Genomic DNA, 12,394 nt, shown 5'->3' with positions numbered 1-12,394 from the left:
AAGTTTTAATTTTTTTAATTTTTTTTGCCATTCAAAACCAAGTAACTTTCCATTTAACAATTTAAGCTTAAAAAGACCTAGATAATTTTTTTTATAAATTTTTAAACATTAGCTGAAAAAAAGTTAATTATTCTACAATGGCGGAGAGAGCAAAACACATTTTTCTGAGGACAAAATTTGCTTTATTTTAATTTTGGACACCTCATGTTGACTTTACCCATTGCTTTTAGAAAATTCCACTTTAACAAAAATATGTGTCAACAATGCCACACTGTACCCAACTTTAGAATATTTTCAACAAGTTTGCACTCTAAGAAAATTTCTAGAAAGCCCTAAGATTTTACACTTGCATCTGGTCAACAACAAAAATCATCTTGGCCATACAAAGCAAGGGCAAGGCGAGAATCCTCCAATGCAGCAACACTTCATAAAGTTTACTGAGTTGGTATTCCAATGAATAATGCACAGTAATTCTTAACCTCGAAATGTTAGTTTGGGTTAGGGTTACAGGAATTTAAAGTTGATGCCATCCCAGAATAGCATTATCCTCCTTGGAAAACCTGTACCTGTCATTTAATTTCTTTCATTTTTTTTTTTTACCTGAAAATTATTATAACCCCTTCAGTGTTTGGCGGATTCTTGCTGCCAGGCTATACAGTCCCTTACACTCCATCGTGTAGGGAAGCATGACTTAACAACTGATATTATTTCCATTTTCCCAAAAAAGAATATTTCCCTTATGCAACTAAAGCTTTAACTTAACATGTACATATGCAATGCAACAGACACAGCAGCTGCAATATTTTGACATGTCTTGCTGACAGTGAACATGAAATAAACATCGCAGTTTGCCATAGTGTAGTCTAGTAATTCATCCAAGTATACTTCATTCATAATCCTTCCGTTTCAAAGAAGGCAAAGTTCTCCTTAGTTAAATTCATGATTATTTTTTTTAAATTTCTCCTTAGTTGATTAGATCCTTCACACAAAAAAGTTTTAAAAGAGACAAAAGAAACTGAACTGAGTTGTTGTAGTTCAAAGGTTAAGCTCAGTCTAGAGCACAACTGTGCAACTGACCAGCTCTTAGATACTACTTTAAGGTGGCTTAATACAGTTTTTACAGGGCAAATCAGTCCAACCTTTAACTCTCTTGTAAATTCTCCAGAAAAGTTTTGTCTTTCTCTTATCACTGTTTGTTACATCCTAAAACCATCTAATGCGATATTTGGAAAATAAAAATGCTAATAAACAGCTGTAATGAACGGCCGAGTGCTTATGAGGGGACTGGCACTAGTAGTTTAAACAGCGTTTTTCTCAAAATCTACCCGTATGACCCTACCTCAAAATCTAAGAAATAAGAAATTGGCTTTGATTTATCATTCATGCAAAATAATATAAAAATCTCTAAGACAGATTTTTCGCAAAATAGGAAAATGTGATATTTTGCCGATTTTTAAAATAGCTCAAAATCTGTCTTACAGATTTTTTTTTAAAATTTTGGCCGTGAACGTGGTTCACCCCTTAAATTTAATTGTGAAAGTTTCATAATAGGTTGTACGGTAGGTTTTCGAGAAAATCTGGATCAAAATCTGGCTTTTACGACCTCCGGAGCGAATCAAATTGCGTGTGCGAGCGCGCGCTCATATGACGCCATGCATCGCGAGCGATAATGAAACACAGAATCAGGTTTCGAGACCTATCTGAAAGTATTTTGAAGTATACAAATTTGGTAAAGCATGGTAAAACAGATGGAACTCTTTTTCGTTTCTGTTTAGAGTTGCTAGCGCCATTTTAGGCCGCGTGAGCAATAATGACGTCAAGCAGAAAATCGTAGCGCGCGCCTTTGAGCCAGGTAAAAACTGTATTCAGCCACCTTAAACTCGCAATAAATTAAAGATTGTAAAATCTTGCAGGGCACTGTCTCTTATGGCTGTACCCATTTCGGCACCTTTAAAAATTTAGAAAATGACAGCATTTTGCAAGCATTTAATACATTAATTACCATGAAATAATTTTGCTTAAGGTAACTAAAACGTAAGTCAGTTTCCTCAAAGTGAGTTCTAGCAACACTTACAGTGTATCAAATAATTATTATAAAATTTTATTGTCTAGCTGGTGCGACATTGTATGGGAGTTTCTGTATCATCTTCATCACTACCTTCTGCCATAGTGAATCTTGATCTGTATCCCATGTTCATTAGCATCACCTCTAAAGGATCAGCATTCATTCTCCGCTGATTTGCCTTGGCAGCAGCTTCCACCTCATCAATAAGTCTGTCCTGTGTTTCTCCTTCCTGTGGACATGGACTCCAAAGTCTGATCACAGGGTCAATTCCACTTGTGGCCATAAGACATGTGCTTGGATGTGGCTGCAAGCAGTTCACAATAGAATCATCTCCCTTCAAAACTCTTACTAGATTTGTTGTTTTCTTGTCCCACATAAAGAAAGAACCATCGTCACTACCTGCCACAATATATTGTCCATTGCTACCAAAGAAATTTGCTTCTTTTATATCGGTGGTCGTGTTACAGTGTCCACAGAACCGCTGCTCATAATCAAAAGCTTCAGAACGGAAAGCTTTCTCTTGATCAGATACAATGCTAAGGCGTCTCCTGCGCCGACTGGGAACAGAATCTGCCTGGCTGCTTGTTTCATCATCATCATCTGAATGAGGAAAGCATATGGGGTCATTTGGAATTGACCTTAAAACAGAGACTGTCACCAGAAATCCTGCGATATACTGCAACATTCCGGTTATAAGCCCCTCTCCCCCCTCCCCCCCCCCACCCTATAGGCCCATCTACCTGGAAACAAAAAAAATACATCTGATTGTAAGCCCCCTGCTGCTGGATGACAGTACTGAACAGGGCAAAATTCGATCAACACTCCCCTGGGTCGTTTTGAGACGTTTTTTCATTCCGCTTATAAGCCCTCCTGGATATATGCCCCCTCCGCATATAAGCCCACACAAAACCCCCTATAAAATTGTATAAGCCCATGGCTAATTACCAGAATTTTACGGTATTGTGTACATGTGTTGTGGTGCAATTTTATCCTTGGTACAATTTGGTATTTTCCTTTGTTCTGGTGTATGGTAATATGAAACAAAGGAAAATATCAGATTGTACCAAGGGTAAAATTGGGCCACATTATATGCAACATCACCATTAGGTATACTTTGAAAGAGATTTGATTCTGTTTCTATAGGTCAAAGGGAGGGTAGATCATCGTAGGTGAAAAATCTCGAATATTGACATGCTGTTGTAACAAGGAATTACCCACCTTCAGTCTCGGCAAATGCAGCTGCTCTGATATCTCTCTCTAGAGTCTTTGCTGCACTTCCCTCAGCTTGTTCAGGAAATTTTAACTTGAAATGGTTCAGACAGGACAGAGCTTCTTGGAACCAATGCAGTTCATACAAACAGCGAGCCTGGCGAAAATGTGCCTTGGTGTGATTGGGATCCAGTCGAAGTGCTCTGTGGCAGTCCCGCAAAGCTGCATAGATGTCCCCATCCCTGTCAAGAAATATGTGATTTCACTTGTATCACAACTTGATATAGTTAAGGTCGCGGGGGACACCCTAGGCTCATCATTATGCATTTATTTAAAGCGTATGCACGAAGTGCAACGACTGACATCGACAACTTTACGAGATATTCATGACTGGATAAAAATATGGGTGCGTGGCGGGATTAAAAAAAAAAAAAATAAATTCCTGTTTCTTTGATATTTTAAACAATTTATAACAACACTTGGCGTTATACGTTTATATAAATTGTAGGAAGTCTACATGGTCTATGAGCTTATTTTTGAATGTTTCTGCAACTCAGAGTTATCACAATAATATTCGGCATAAACAATCGTGTCTTTATAAAAACGCATTGTTCTCACCATAAAAGCGTGGAATATAATTACCATAATTACATCTCTCCTTTGGAAACTGATCGTGTTTTGGCCGGGACACCTTCGGAAATCTCAAAGTTTGGACTTTTCCGACAATTTTGTGGCAGAGAATACAGCACGGATACAGAACTTCATGACTTGCCACTGCGAATAGGTAAACTATGGATATTGTAGTGTGTCATAACAGAGGCGGAATTTTAAAAGAGCGCTTTTAGAAAGAGGTAGAAGGAATTAATTTAACATTTGCGCATTTAAACCGCCATAACTTGCTGGCAAATTTTAAATTAAAAAATCCGCTTCTGTTATGACACTCTTGAGATGTTGACTGATTAGTTTTTGACAAGATCACAGTGTGCTGTCTCCTACTCGTTCCGCAAACTCTGCCACAAAATCATGTTCTTCCCAATTTGGCACTAACGTGGCTATTACATTGCCGTTAAGTACAATCTACCAAATAAAAGATGACATACATAATCTTTTATCATTTCTTTATGTCTCTGTAAAATTTGAGCTTAATCGCACCCATAACAGCCGATAAATAAGCGTTTTAAAAGATGCAGGTCAAGCAAAATTTCGCTTCATGAATTTATTCATGCTGTAGGTATCCCCCGCGACCTTAAGAGCATTTATTAGCAAAATGCATTGTACAAATCTATCTGGCAGGTCATGAATGTTGCAAAGAACTTAGTAGTCTGGTGGCTAGAAAAACAGTGTGTGGTAACACGGGCAGCATGGGTGTATGACATTTATTATGTGATTCTGTAGATGGCACATTTACAATTATTTGCAACAGTTTAAAGTTTAGTGCACCAGTAATGACTTTGGACAGCAGTGGTTTGCAGAAACAAGGCATGCCCAGTGCCCAGTGAAACAATGGGGACCACCAATGCTGTCGCAATATTTGCCACATTTTATGTGATGAGTCATCTACACATGTCAAGCAATTTTTGACAACTTTTATTTGTCGCAAAAGCTAACACCCCAGCTTTTCAGCTTGTCACATAAATATTGGCCAATTTTCCTCATCTACTTTCAAGAGCAAATAAAAATTTTCACATAAAAATTGCTCAATCCCATTTAAACTGCCTTAATATCCAGCTAAATTATAAAAAGATTGAATAAGATCACCAGTGCAGCATCAGGACTATGTAGTTCTGGGAAAGACTCTTGTGAGATGTTTTGATTATCACCTACCGGTAGGTTCATTTTACTAGTTTAGCTTATTTTAGCTTGTTTTTTTATTGTAAAGCCACACGTCTGTTGTGACTAGCTTCTTAATAAAGACTTCTACTACTACTACTACTACTACTACTACTACTACTACTACTACCGGTAGTGTGCAAATTTTTTGTGAAATCACCTTTCAGAATGAAGTCTACAAAAAAGTTGCTGAATAACAAATAGCTGATACACATGTATGGTACAATATAGTATTGCTAGGTACATGTATGAAAAAGTTGTCTAGCTGAAGAGACACAAACAAACATTTTTAATTAGTTCACACCACTAAGAGCCATCACAAGAGACATACCGTAAAATTCCGGTTAAAAGCCCTGGGCTTATACAACTTCATAAGGGGTTTTGGGTGGGCTTATAAATGGAGGGGCTTATATCCGGGAGAGCTTATAAGCGGAATAAAAAAAACGTTTTGAAACAAGCCACGAGAGTGTTGATCGAAATATGTTTTAAAGTTAAAAACGCATAATAAAGCAACATTTAGCCCTGTTCAGTACTGTCATCCGGCAGAGGATGGGCTTATATCCGGGAGGGCTTATAATCGGATGTATTTTTTGTTGCCTGATAGATGGACCTAAAACCGGGGGGTGGGGTGGGGGGGGCTTATAAGCAGAATTTTACGGTATCAGAGTTGTTACATACCATGCCCTCTTGATAAAAGCAGCAGCTCTGTTGGCGTAAAGGACAGCAGAGTCAGATGCATAAGATATCGCCTCGTTATACAAGTTGACAGCTGTCCAAAACTGTTGTTGGCAAAAGGCATCATTTCCTTTAGCCTTTAGTTCAAGAGCTTTGGGTGGCAACTCCTGTGAAACATAAGTCAAACTTATGGATTTGGATGGTCTCTTGTCTGTGACAGTTCTCTTCCCATCCAAATTTGGGATTTTACACACTGTATAACCATTTGTAGCTCCATTAGCAGAGGGTGAAAATCCATTTTTACTTGAAGAAATACCAAAATTATCTACAACACTTTTGACGACACCATTTGAAGAAAGCGATGAAGTAATACCATTTACAGCCTGGTACTTCATGACCTTTCGATGCTGTTTAATGTCAAATAAGTATATTTGTTCACCGCCTAAATTTGCAATCAACTCACGTCCACTAGGAGAGAAGTTTACATAGGTAGCAACATAGGCTCGAAATCGTCTCCGTGAATCTTTGCTTAACTGTGGGGGCAAATGGCCTGGAGCAAAATATTGAACACATCCAGGAGGTAGCTTTGCATCCTCTGGACTGCTACTGCCGCTGCTGCTGGAAGGCTTCTTTACCTCTGAGAAACTATGTGTTGCTAACATTCTATGATCATACAGTCGTACAAAGGGATCATTGCACCCAACAGCTAGAAGTTCTGGCTGCAGAGGATTTATTGCAAGACACTTGGCCTCTGCCATGGCACCAACATAAATATTGAGGTTAATGAGCACATTCTTACAGTTTTTACTGCTTGTGTTGCAAGTATGTGGTTGTCGAAGATCAAATTGCCTGATGAAAAGAAGAAATTGTGCATTATTAATTAGGGCTGCATTGATACTTTTTTTCACAATACGATACGTACCTCGATACAAGTGCCACGATATGATACACAAATTATACGATACAACATTACATACAACTGACAAGTGCCATAATTTTACTAAATTCTGTTGGCAACTACGTTTTTTCCACTTATCAGCAGTAAAAACTTATTTGCAAAGTGAAGCTCTCATGAACCGCATGTTTTTGCTTGTGGGCACACAATGCTGTGTCAGTCGCCAACTAGTATTAGCATCAATTAAGAATATGTGATCGTAAGTGAAGCAGAATAGAACTTCCTTGTCCCTCGGTTTAATAAATCATTATTGAGGGCTTTGACTTGGGTAAAAAGCAAAAAAAAAGTAATTTCTGAATGTCGATGAAGAATATTTTATTGTTTCACGATACTGCGATATTTTGTTCAAATACCGATATTCGTATCCAGACACCAATGCACAGGTGTATCGTTGCAGCCCTAGTATTAATTGTTCCAATACAAAATTATACTCACGGTTGAAACACAGTTTGTTATAAAAATGATAAGTTATTTGCACATTACATTTATAAATCAGTTTATTAATATCTCAGTGACTGGGCAACCACATTTTTTGTTTTGTTTTGCTTTTTGTTTATAATGGACATGCAAGGCTCTCACATCTGTAACTTAGATAATGGGAAAACAGATGTAGAAGCAATAAAATCACCACTTGTGTCCTCCTTAGTTCACTGTTGTATCAGAAACTGTGAGTCAGGACAGGCCAATTACAACCCAGCAACCTCACCCCCACAAAGCATCCCCATGGTAGTGGGCACAGTATAAAGTGTTGACTGGTAAATGTACATGCCTTTATTCTTACCTTATGGTGCCATCTTCAGATGCACTCCACAGCATGTATGGAGTGTCTGGAGCTGTAGCAAGTCTTTTCACACGTCCAATGTGGCATTTATAAACTTGTGATGTCTCCTGTGTTTCCACTGTGTGGATCTGAACTTTAGCATCAGCAGCAGCTGTTGCAATGATTCTATCCCCAATCTGCGGCAAAAACTACAAAACCAAGGATGGCAGGATAAGTTTAGATTATTTACCAGTGGCCAACGGGCTACTAAGCCATCACAAAAATGCACTGCACTAAAATCATTCAGATATTGAGGATCAGCATCTTTTTTTTAAACTTGAACATCCAGCCTGTCCAGCTGTTCATTGGACAGCTGTTTAAGCTGTTTAAACTGTGCACTGAACTCAAGTGGGAGTATGATCCTTCAAATAAAGGCTGCAACAGAAAGCACCATCCACCAGGAACTTTAATGTTATTAGAATGTGATAAGGTACTCTTTGATACTGCTACTTGACTGGTTGGCCATTCTTAGTCCTAGTTTTAGTCCCAGAAATGGTCTTTCCAAATTCCCAGGCCAGGGGAGTCATTAAGGTTTAGAGCAGTAAAACCCTATCTACAGCAAAGTATCAGCAAGGCACTATATATTGTCTTGATTAGACAGAAGTCAGTTCAGATGTTGAAAACAGCCGGACTAAGTTATGTTCAAAGCCAGTCAATTGCCTGGTGCCTGGCCCTTAATGAAACCTCTGCCAGGCCCAGTCCAAACTCCAGTCCTAGCCCTAGTCCCAGTGCTAGCCCCCATCTCAGTCCTAGCCCCAGTCTCAGTCCTAGTCCTAGTCCCAGTGCTAGCCCCAGTCTCAGTCCTAGCCCCAGTCTCAGTCCTAGTCCCAGTCCTAGCCCTAGTCCCAGTGCTAGCCCCAGTCTCAGTCCTAGCCCCAGTCTCAGTCCTAGTCCTAGTCCCAGTCCTAGACCTAATCCCAGTGCTAGCCCCAGTCTCAGTCCTAGCCCCAGTCTCAGTCCTAGTCCTAGTCGCAGTGCTAGGCCCAGTCTCAGTCCTAGCCCCAGTCTCAGTCCTAGTCCTAGTTTCAGCTCTAGTAGTCCCTGTCCCAGTCCTGGTTCCAGACCAAGTCCAAGCCCTAGTCCCATTCCTATCTCCTGTGCCAGTCCTAACATCAGTCCCAGCCCTAACTCCAGTCCCAGCCCACACTCCTAGTCCAAGCTCCAGCTTAAGACCCCTACCCCCTCAGAATTCCCAATGACCTTCCATGGCATTTTTTTTGTATTTTATTCCTTCCATGGAGTGGGTATTGATATTTTCTATACTTTTTAAATTCTGTGCATCATTTAAGATTTGTTGGATATGATACCTTCACAGAGAATATGTTTCCAGAGTGTCCAGTTTTGATGCAACACTTTTTCTGACATTGCAGTGGATCCCACAATATTGCATTGAGATCATCTGATCCAGACACAAGAAGGCTACGGAAAATAGCAATTTTTAGCAATAACTGAAGCAGATCTCTGCTATCTTGAACTACTGAGTGGTGGGGAAAACTGCTCGAAAGATAGTGAGTGCAAAAGTTTTTTTCCCTGCTGTCCTTCAAATTACTTTAACTCAAGATGATAAGGTTTGGTCGCAGATACATGCTGCAACAATACAGTAAAAAACTGGAGTTTTGAGAGAACCAAGTTTGAAATAGCCCATAGTAATGCAGTCTAAACAAATGGCATGCAATGCATGCAGAAGCGACAACTTTTCACAAGAAGGTCTTAAATAATTCTGGAAATTTGTCAAAAAATTGAAGTAAATAAACGTGGCTGACAAGTCTTACGGCTCCAAACATTGGCGTAAAGTTTGCCTTGTCAAACAAACAGATTATCATTGTAAGTATATAATTAGCTATTTTCAGGAGGGCCTTAAGATTATTAGTTTATAACACATAACTATATGTGCCACCCTCATTTAATAATAATATTTCTGATTGAATGAGTGATTGACTGATTGAAATAAAACTATGTAACTTACTTTCCAGTTTCATTCCATTCCAAACAATTAACACACCCAGAGTGACCCTGGTGGAAAAATGATTGCACAAACATTAACACACTTAATCAACTCAGTATTTTTTATCTCGTATTTCACTGTTTTAAGTTATAAAACCTTTATCTCAAAACCTGCACAAGACTACTGATACAGGTTATTGTAAACATGTGTGCATGTTATTGATTAATTTTTAATTATAATACAGTTTGGATTTTGCATGTACTCCAACAGAATAAACCTGAGAAAGCCATGTTTATTGTTTTGCACGCCTTTAATCTAAATAATTATAATAAAGAAGCTGACTCCATTAATTACCAACTGTCATTGAACACCCTGTAAGGTATTTGAGAACCCTCAAGAAACACAGAAATCATTTACCTGCCACTCACATTGTGCATAATTTTCCTTATTAATTTTGTTTTCAAGAGGGGCTGCGCTGGGGGTACACAAAATACTTTTGGAAATTCAGAAGGGGTGGGGTGAAGGGTTTATTTCAGAGAGATCCATGGAGCTCTTACGTGAAATTCCCTACGTGGTTGAGGGTATGGATATTTTCTGGAACTACACAATACACGAACATGTGTGTGGCCATGCACAACATGGTGAAATCTGTTGGACTGATCACAATTCCTTTTTTGTGTAATAACCTTCCTTTTTTGTACCTAATGGGCAAATTTACAAATTGGCATAGTATTATGTTAATTTGGAAATATTTGCTAAAAATATTTGCCCCATTGGCATAAGTGCTTCACTTTCTGATCAAACTGCAAAAAAATCAATTCTGAATATTGAAAGTACATGGTACGATTAACTTTCACTTTTTTTTTTGAGCCTGACGTATTAAATACTTTTTCTGTGACATAGGTTTGAAAACTTGATTTTTACAAAGAATATATATGGACTCATTAGTTTTTTTTGCCACCCAGAAATTTTGCAGTTTTTGAACACTTATATCTCCTTAAATATTCCACACAAAGAGCTGAAAACTTTGCTGATAATTAAGTTTTACAAGCTCTTTAAATATCTGGAGTCACTTTGTATATAGCTTGATGCTGCAAAGTTGTATGCTAATAAGGCAAAATGTAAACAATGACATCAGCTAAGATCAGTTCTGTGTTCTGACATTTTATCGTAAACAGCATTCAAAGGGTCCTACAAAAACTGCATACCTAAACAATAAGTGGGTGGCAAATAACAATAAAGATATGGTGATCAATAAAAGCAACCAGAGTCACATTGCAGTGTCAACATGTTTGGTTTACTTGTACTGGAGCATTTTAATATTAATATTAACTCTTTTTTGTAAATACTTTTATTTTTTCAAAACAAATGAATGCATTGTTTTTCTAAAAAAAAAGTTAATTTGCTCCATCTCCTTCTGTGAATAAATGAGAAAATATAATGACGACAAACGAAAAGTCTCGATTTATCCTTGTTTCTGCCGTTCTATATGACAAAGTCACGTTACAAATAAATTTATTAATATGCACTTTCTATATCACATAGCTAAGAACTCGCGACCAATATCCACACCACATTTGGGAGTCTTAAAAATCTTTTTCCTGAAAACTGTTGGAAATTTAACAAGTTTCTGGCTAGTGAGTTTCAATTACAATTGCTTCCCCTGTTGGAATTTTGGATTATATAAGGGGTTTTCACAATAGGGCTAATTAAGTTCTTTAACATTCCTGTTTATTCCAAATCGCTCTTCATGACAAATGGCGACCGTGATTGGAGACCTCTGCACGAAATTAGGTAATTGGTGACCAAAACATGGATTTCAGTTTTCCGTGAAACCCCCAGTTGCTTTCCTCTCTTATTCAAAGACGTGACATCAAATGAAAGACACTTAACAGTTGATTGAATCCTGAAACATATTCATCACAGACCCAAAATAAACATTCAAAAAGACATGCATGTAGCTGATGTAGTTTCGTATGCAAGCAGTAATGAGAGAGCGGCACAGAGCAAAGGAATAAATCGCGTGTCTTAACATCAAAAGTTTTTATTTTACCTCGAGCTCCCTTTCTAGTCCAAGTCTTTCAACAAACGGTGAATGGAGTTGAAATCTTCTCTGAAATGCTCGCGTGATGGACGACTGTAAGAAGACAAAATCCACAAATGAAGAAATGTAAACTGCGGGCAGCAGTTACTCTCACAACATAAACTTTACCTTTACTTCTCGATTCCTGATAAACGTTGCGATATTATGCGCCTCCATGTCTTGACTACTTGTTCTCCTTTGTGCCGCGGTGTTGTCGTGTTCAAACCGTCGAGATCCAGTTTCGTGTTTGTGCCTAAGTACTTGACAAGCTAGTTCACACACACCACCTCGCTATAGGCCAACAAAAAACTACTCCATATTCTGAATTAAACATCAAATTTAGTCATTCTTAATCTTAAGAGTTAAAAGCTGTACACAAGCTTTGGGTTGGGCATTCTACGCCTCCGATAGCAAGAAATACGGGAAAATAAAATATGTATCGAAACATGTTCCGTGCTGGTCATGTACAAATCAATCCGATAGCTGAGTGACCAAGCCTGCAGGAGGAGACCAAGAGGGGGCACAGTTTTCAAGGAACACCGGCAAAACATAACTCTTCTGCACTGACTTTAGTTTTATTGGATTGAGCCCCAGGATTAAACCCATTTAGGAATTGCAATAATATTATACTATATATTAGCTTCTGCTGCAGTATTAAGGTGTTGCGTGCCCTAGAAGTTCTGTTTGACCACGCCAGACCAAATCCACGCCCATTTTGCGTGGCAACGTCGCTCATTTCAATACCTAAGCTATTTTCGATCATGCAACATTAGAAATTTGCAGCTAAACAGCCAACCGAGAACCATGTAGTC

The 12,394-nt window shown here is 38.5% G+C and overlaps 1 protein-coding gene across 1 annotated transcript; it reads right to left on the bottom strand.

Moving 5' to 3' along the window:
- Positions 1-159: 159 nt before the first annotated feature.
- LOC144658719 (WD and tetratricopeptide repeats protein 1-like) lies at positions 160-12,055 on the bottom strand. The gene is made up of 8 exons (XM_078519192.1): positions 11,712-12,055; positions 11,553-11,636; positions 9,521-9,567; positions 8,862-8,973; positions 7,516-7,703; positions 5,783-6,628; positions 3,284-3,516; positions 160-2,665 (listed from the first exon to the last, which is right to left on the bottom strand). Exons 1-8 carry the CDS (start codon positions 11,757-11,759, stop codon positions 2,109-2,111), a joined length of 2,115 nt encoding a protein of 704 aa, XP_078375318.1. The 5' UTR covers positions 11,760-12,055; the 3' UTR covers positions 160-2,108.
- Between the last annotated feature and the right edge of the window lie 339 nt (positions 12,056-12,394).

Source organism: Oculina patagonica, chromosome 6 (assembly GCF_052425735.1).
Source record: "Oculina patagonica isolate OP01 chromosome 6, crgOcupat, whole genome shotgun sequence".
NCBI classification, from domain to species: Eukaryota; Metazoa; Cnidaria; class Anthozoa; order Scleractinia; family Oculinidae; genus Oculina; species Oculina patagonica.
Note: the sequence above shows the minus strand (reverse complement) of the source record. Positions and strands in the feature narration are given on the sequence as shown.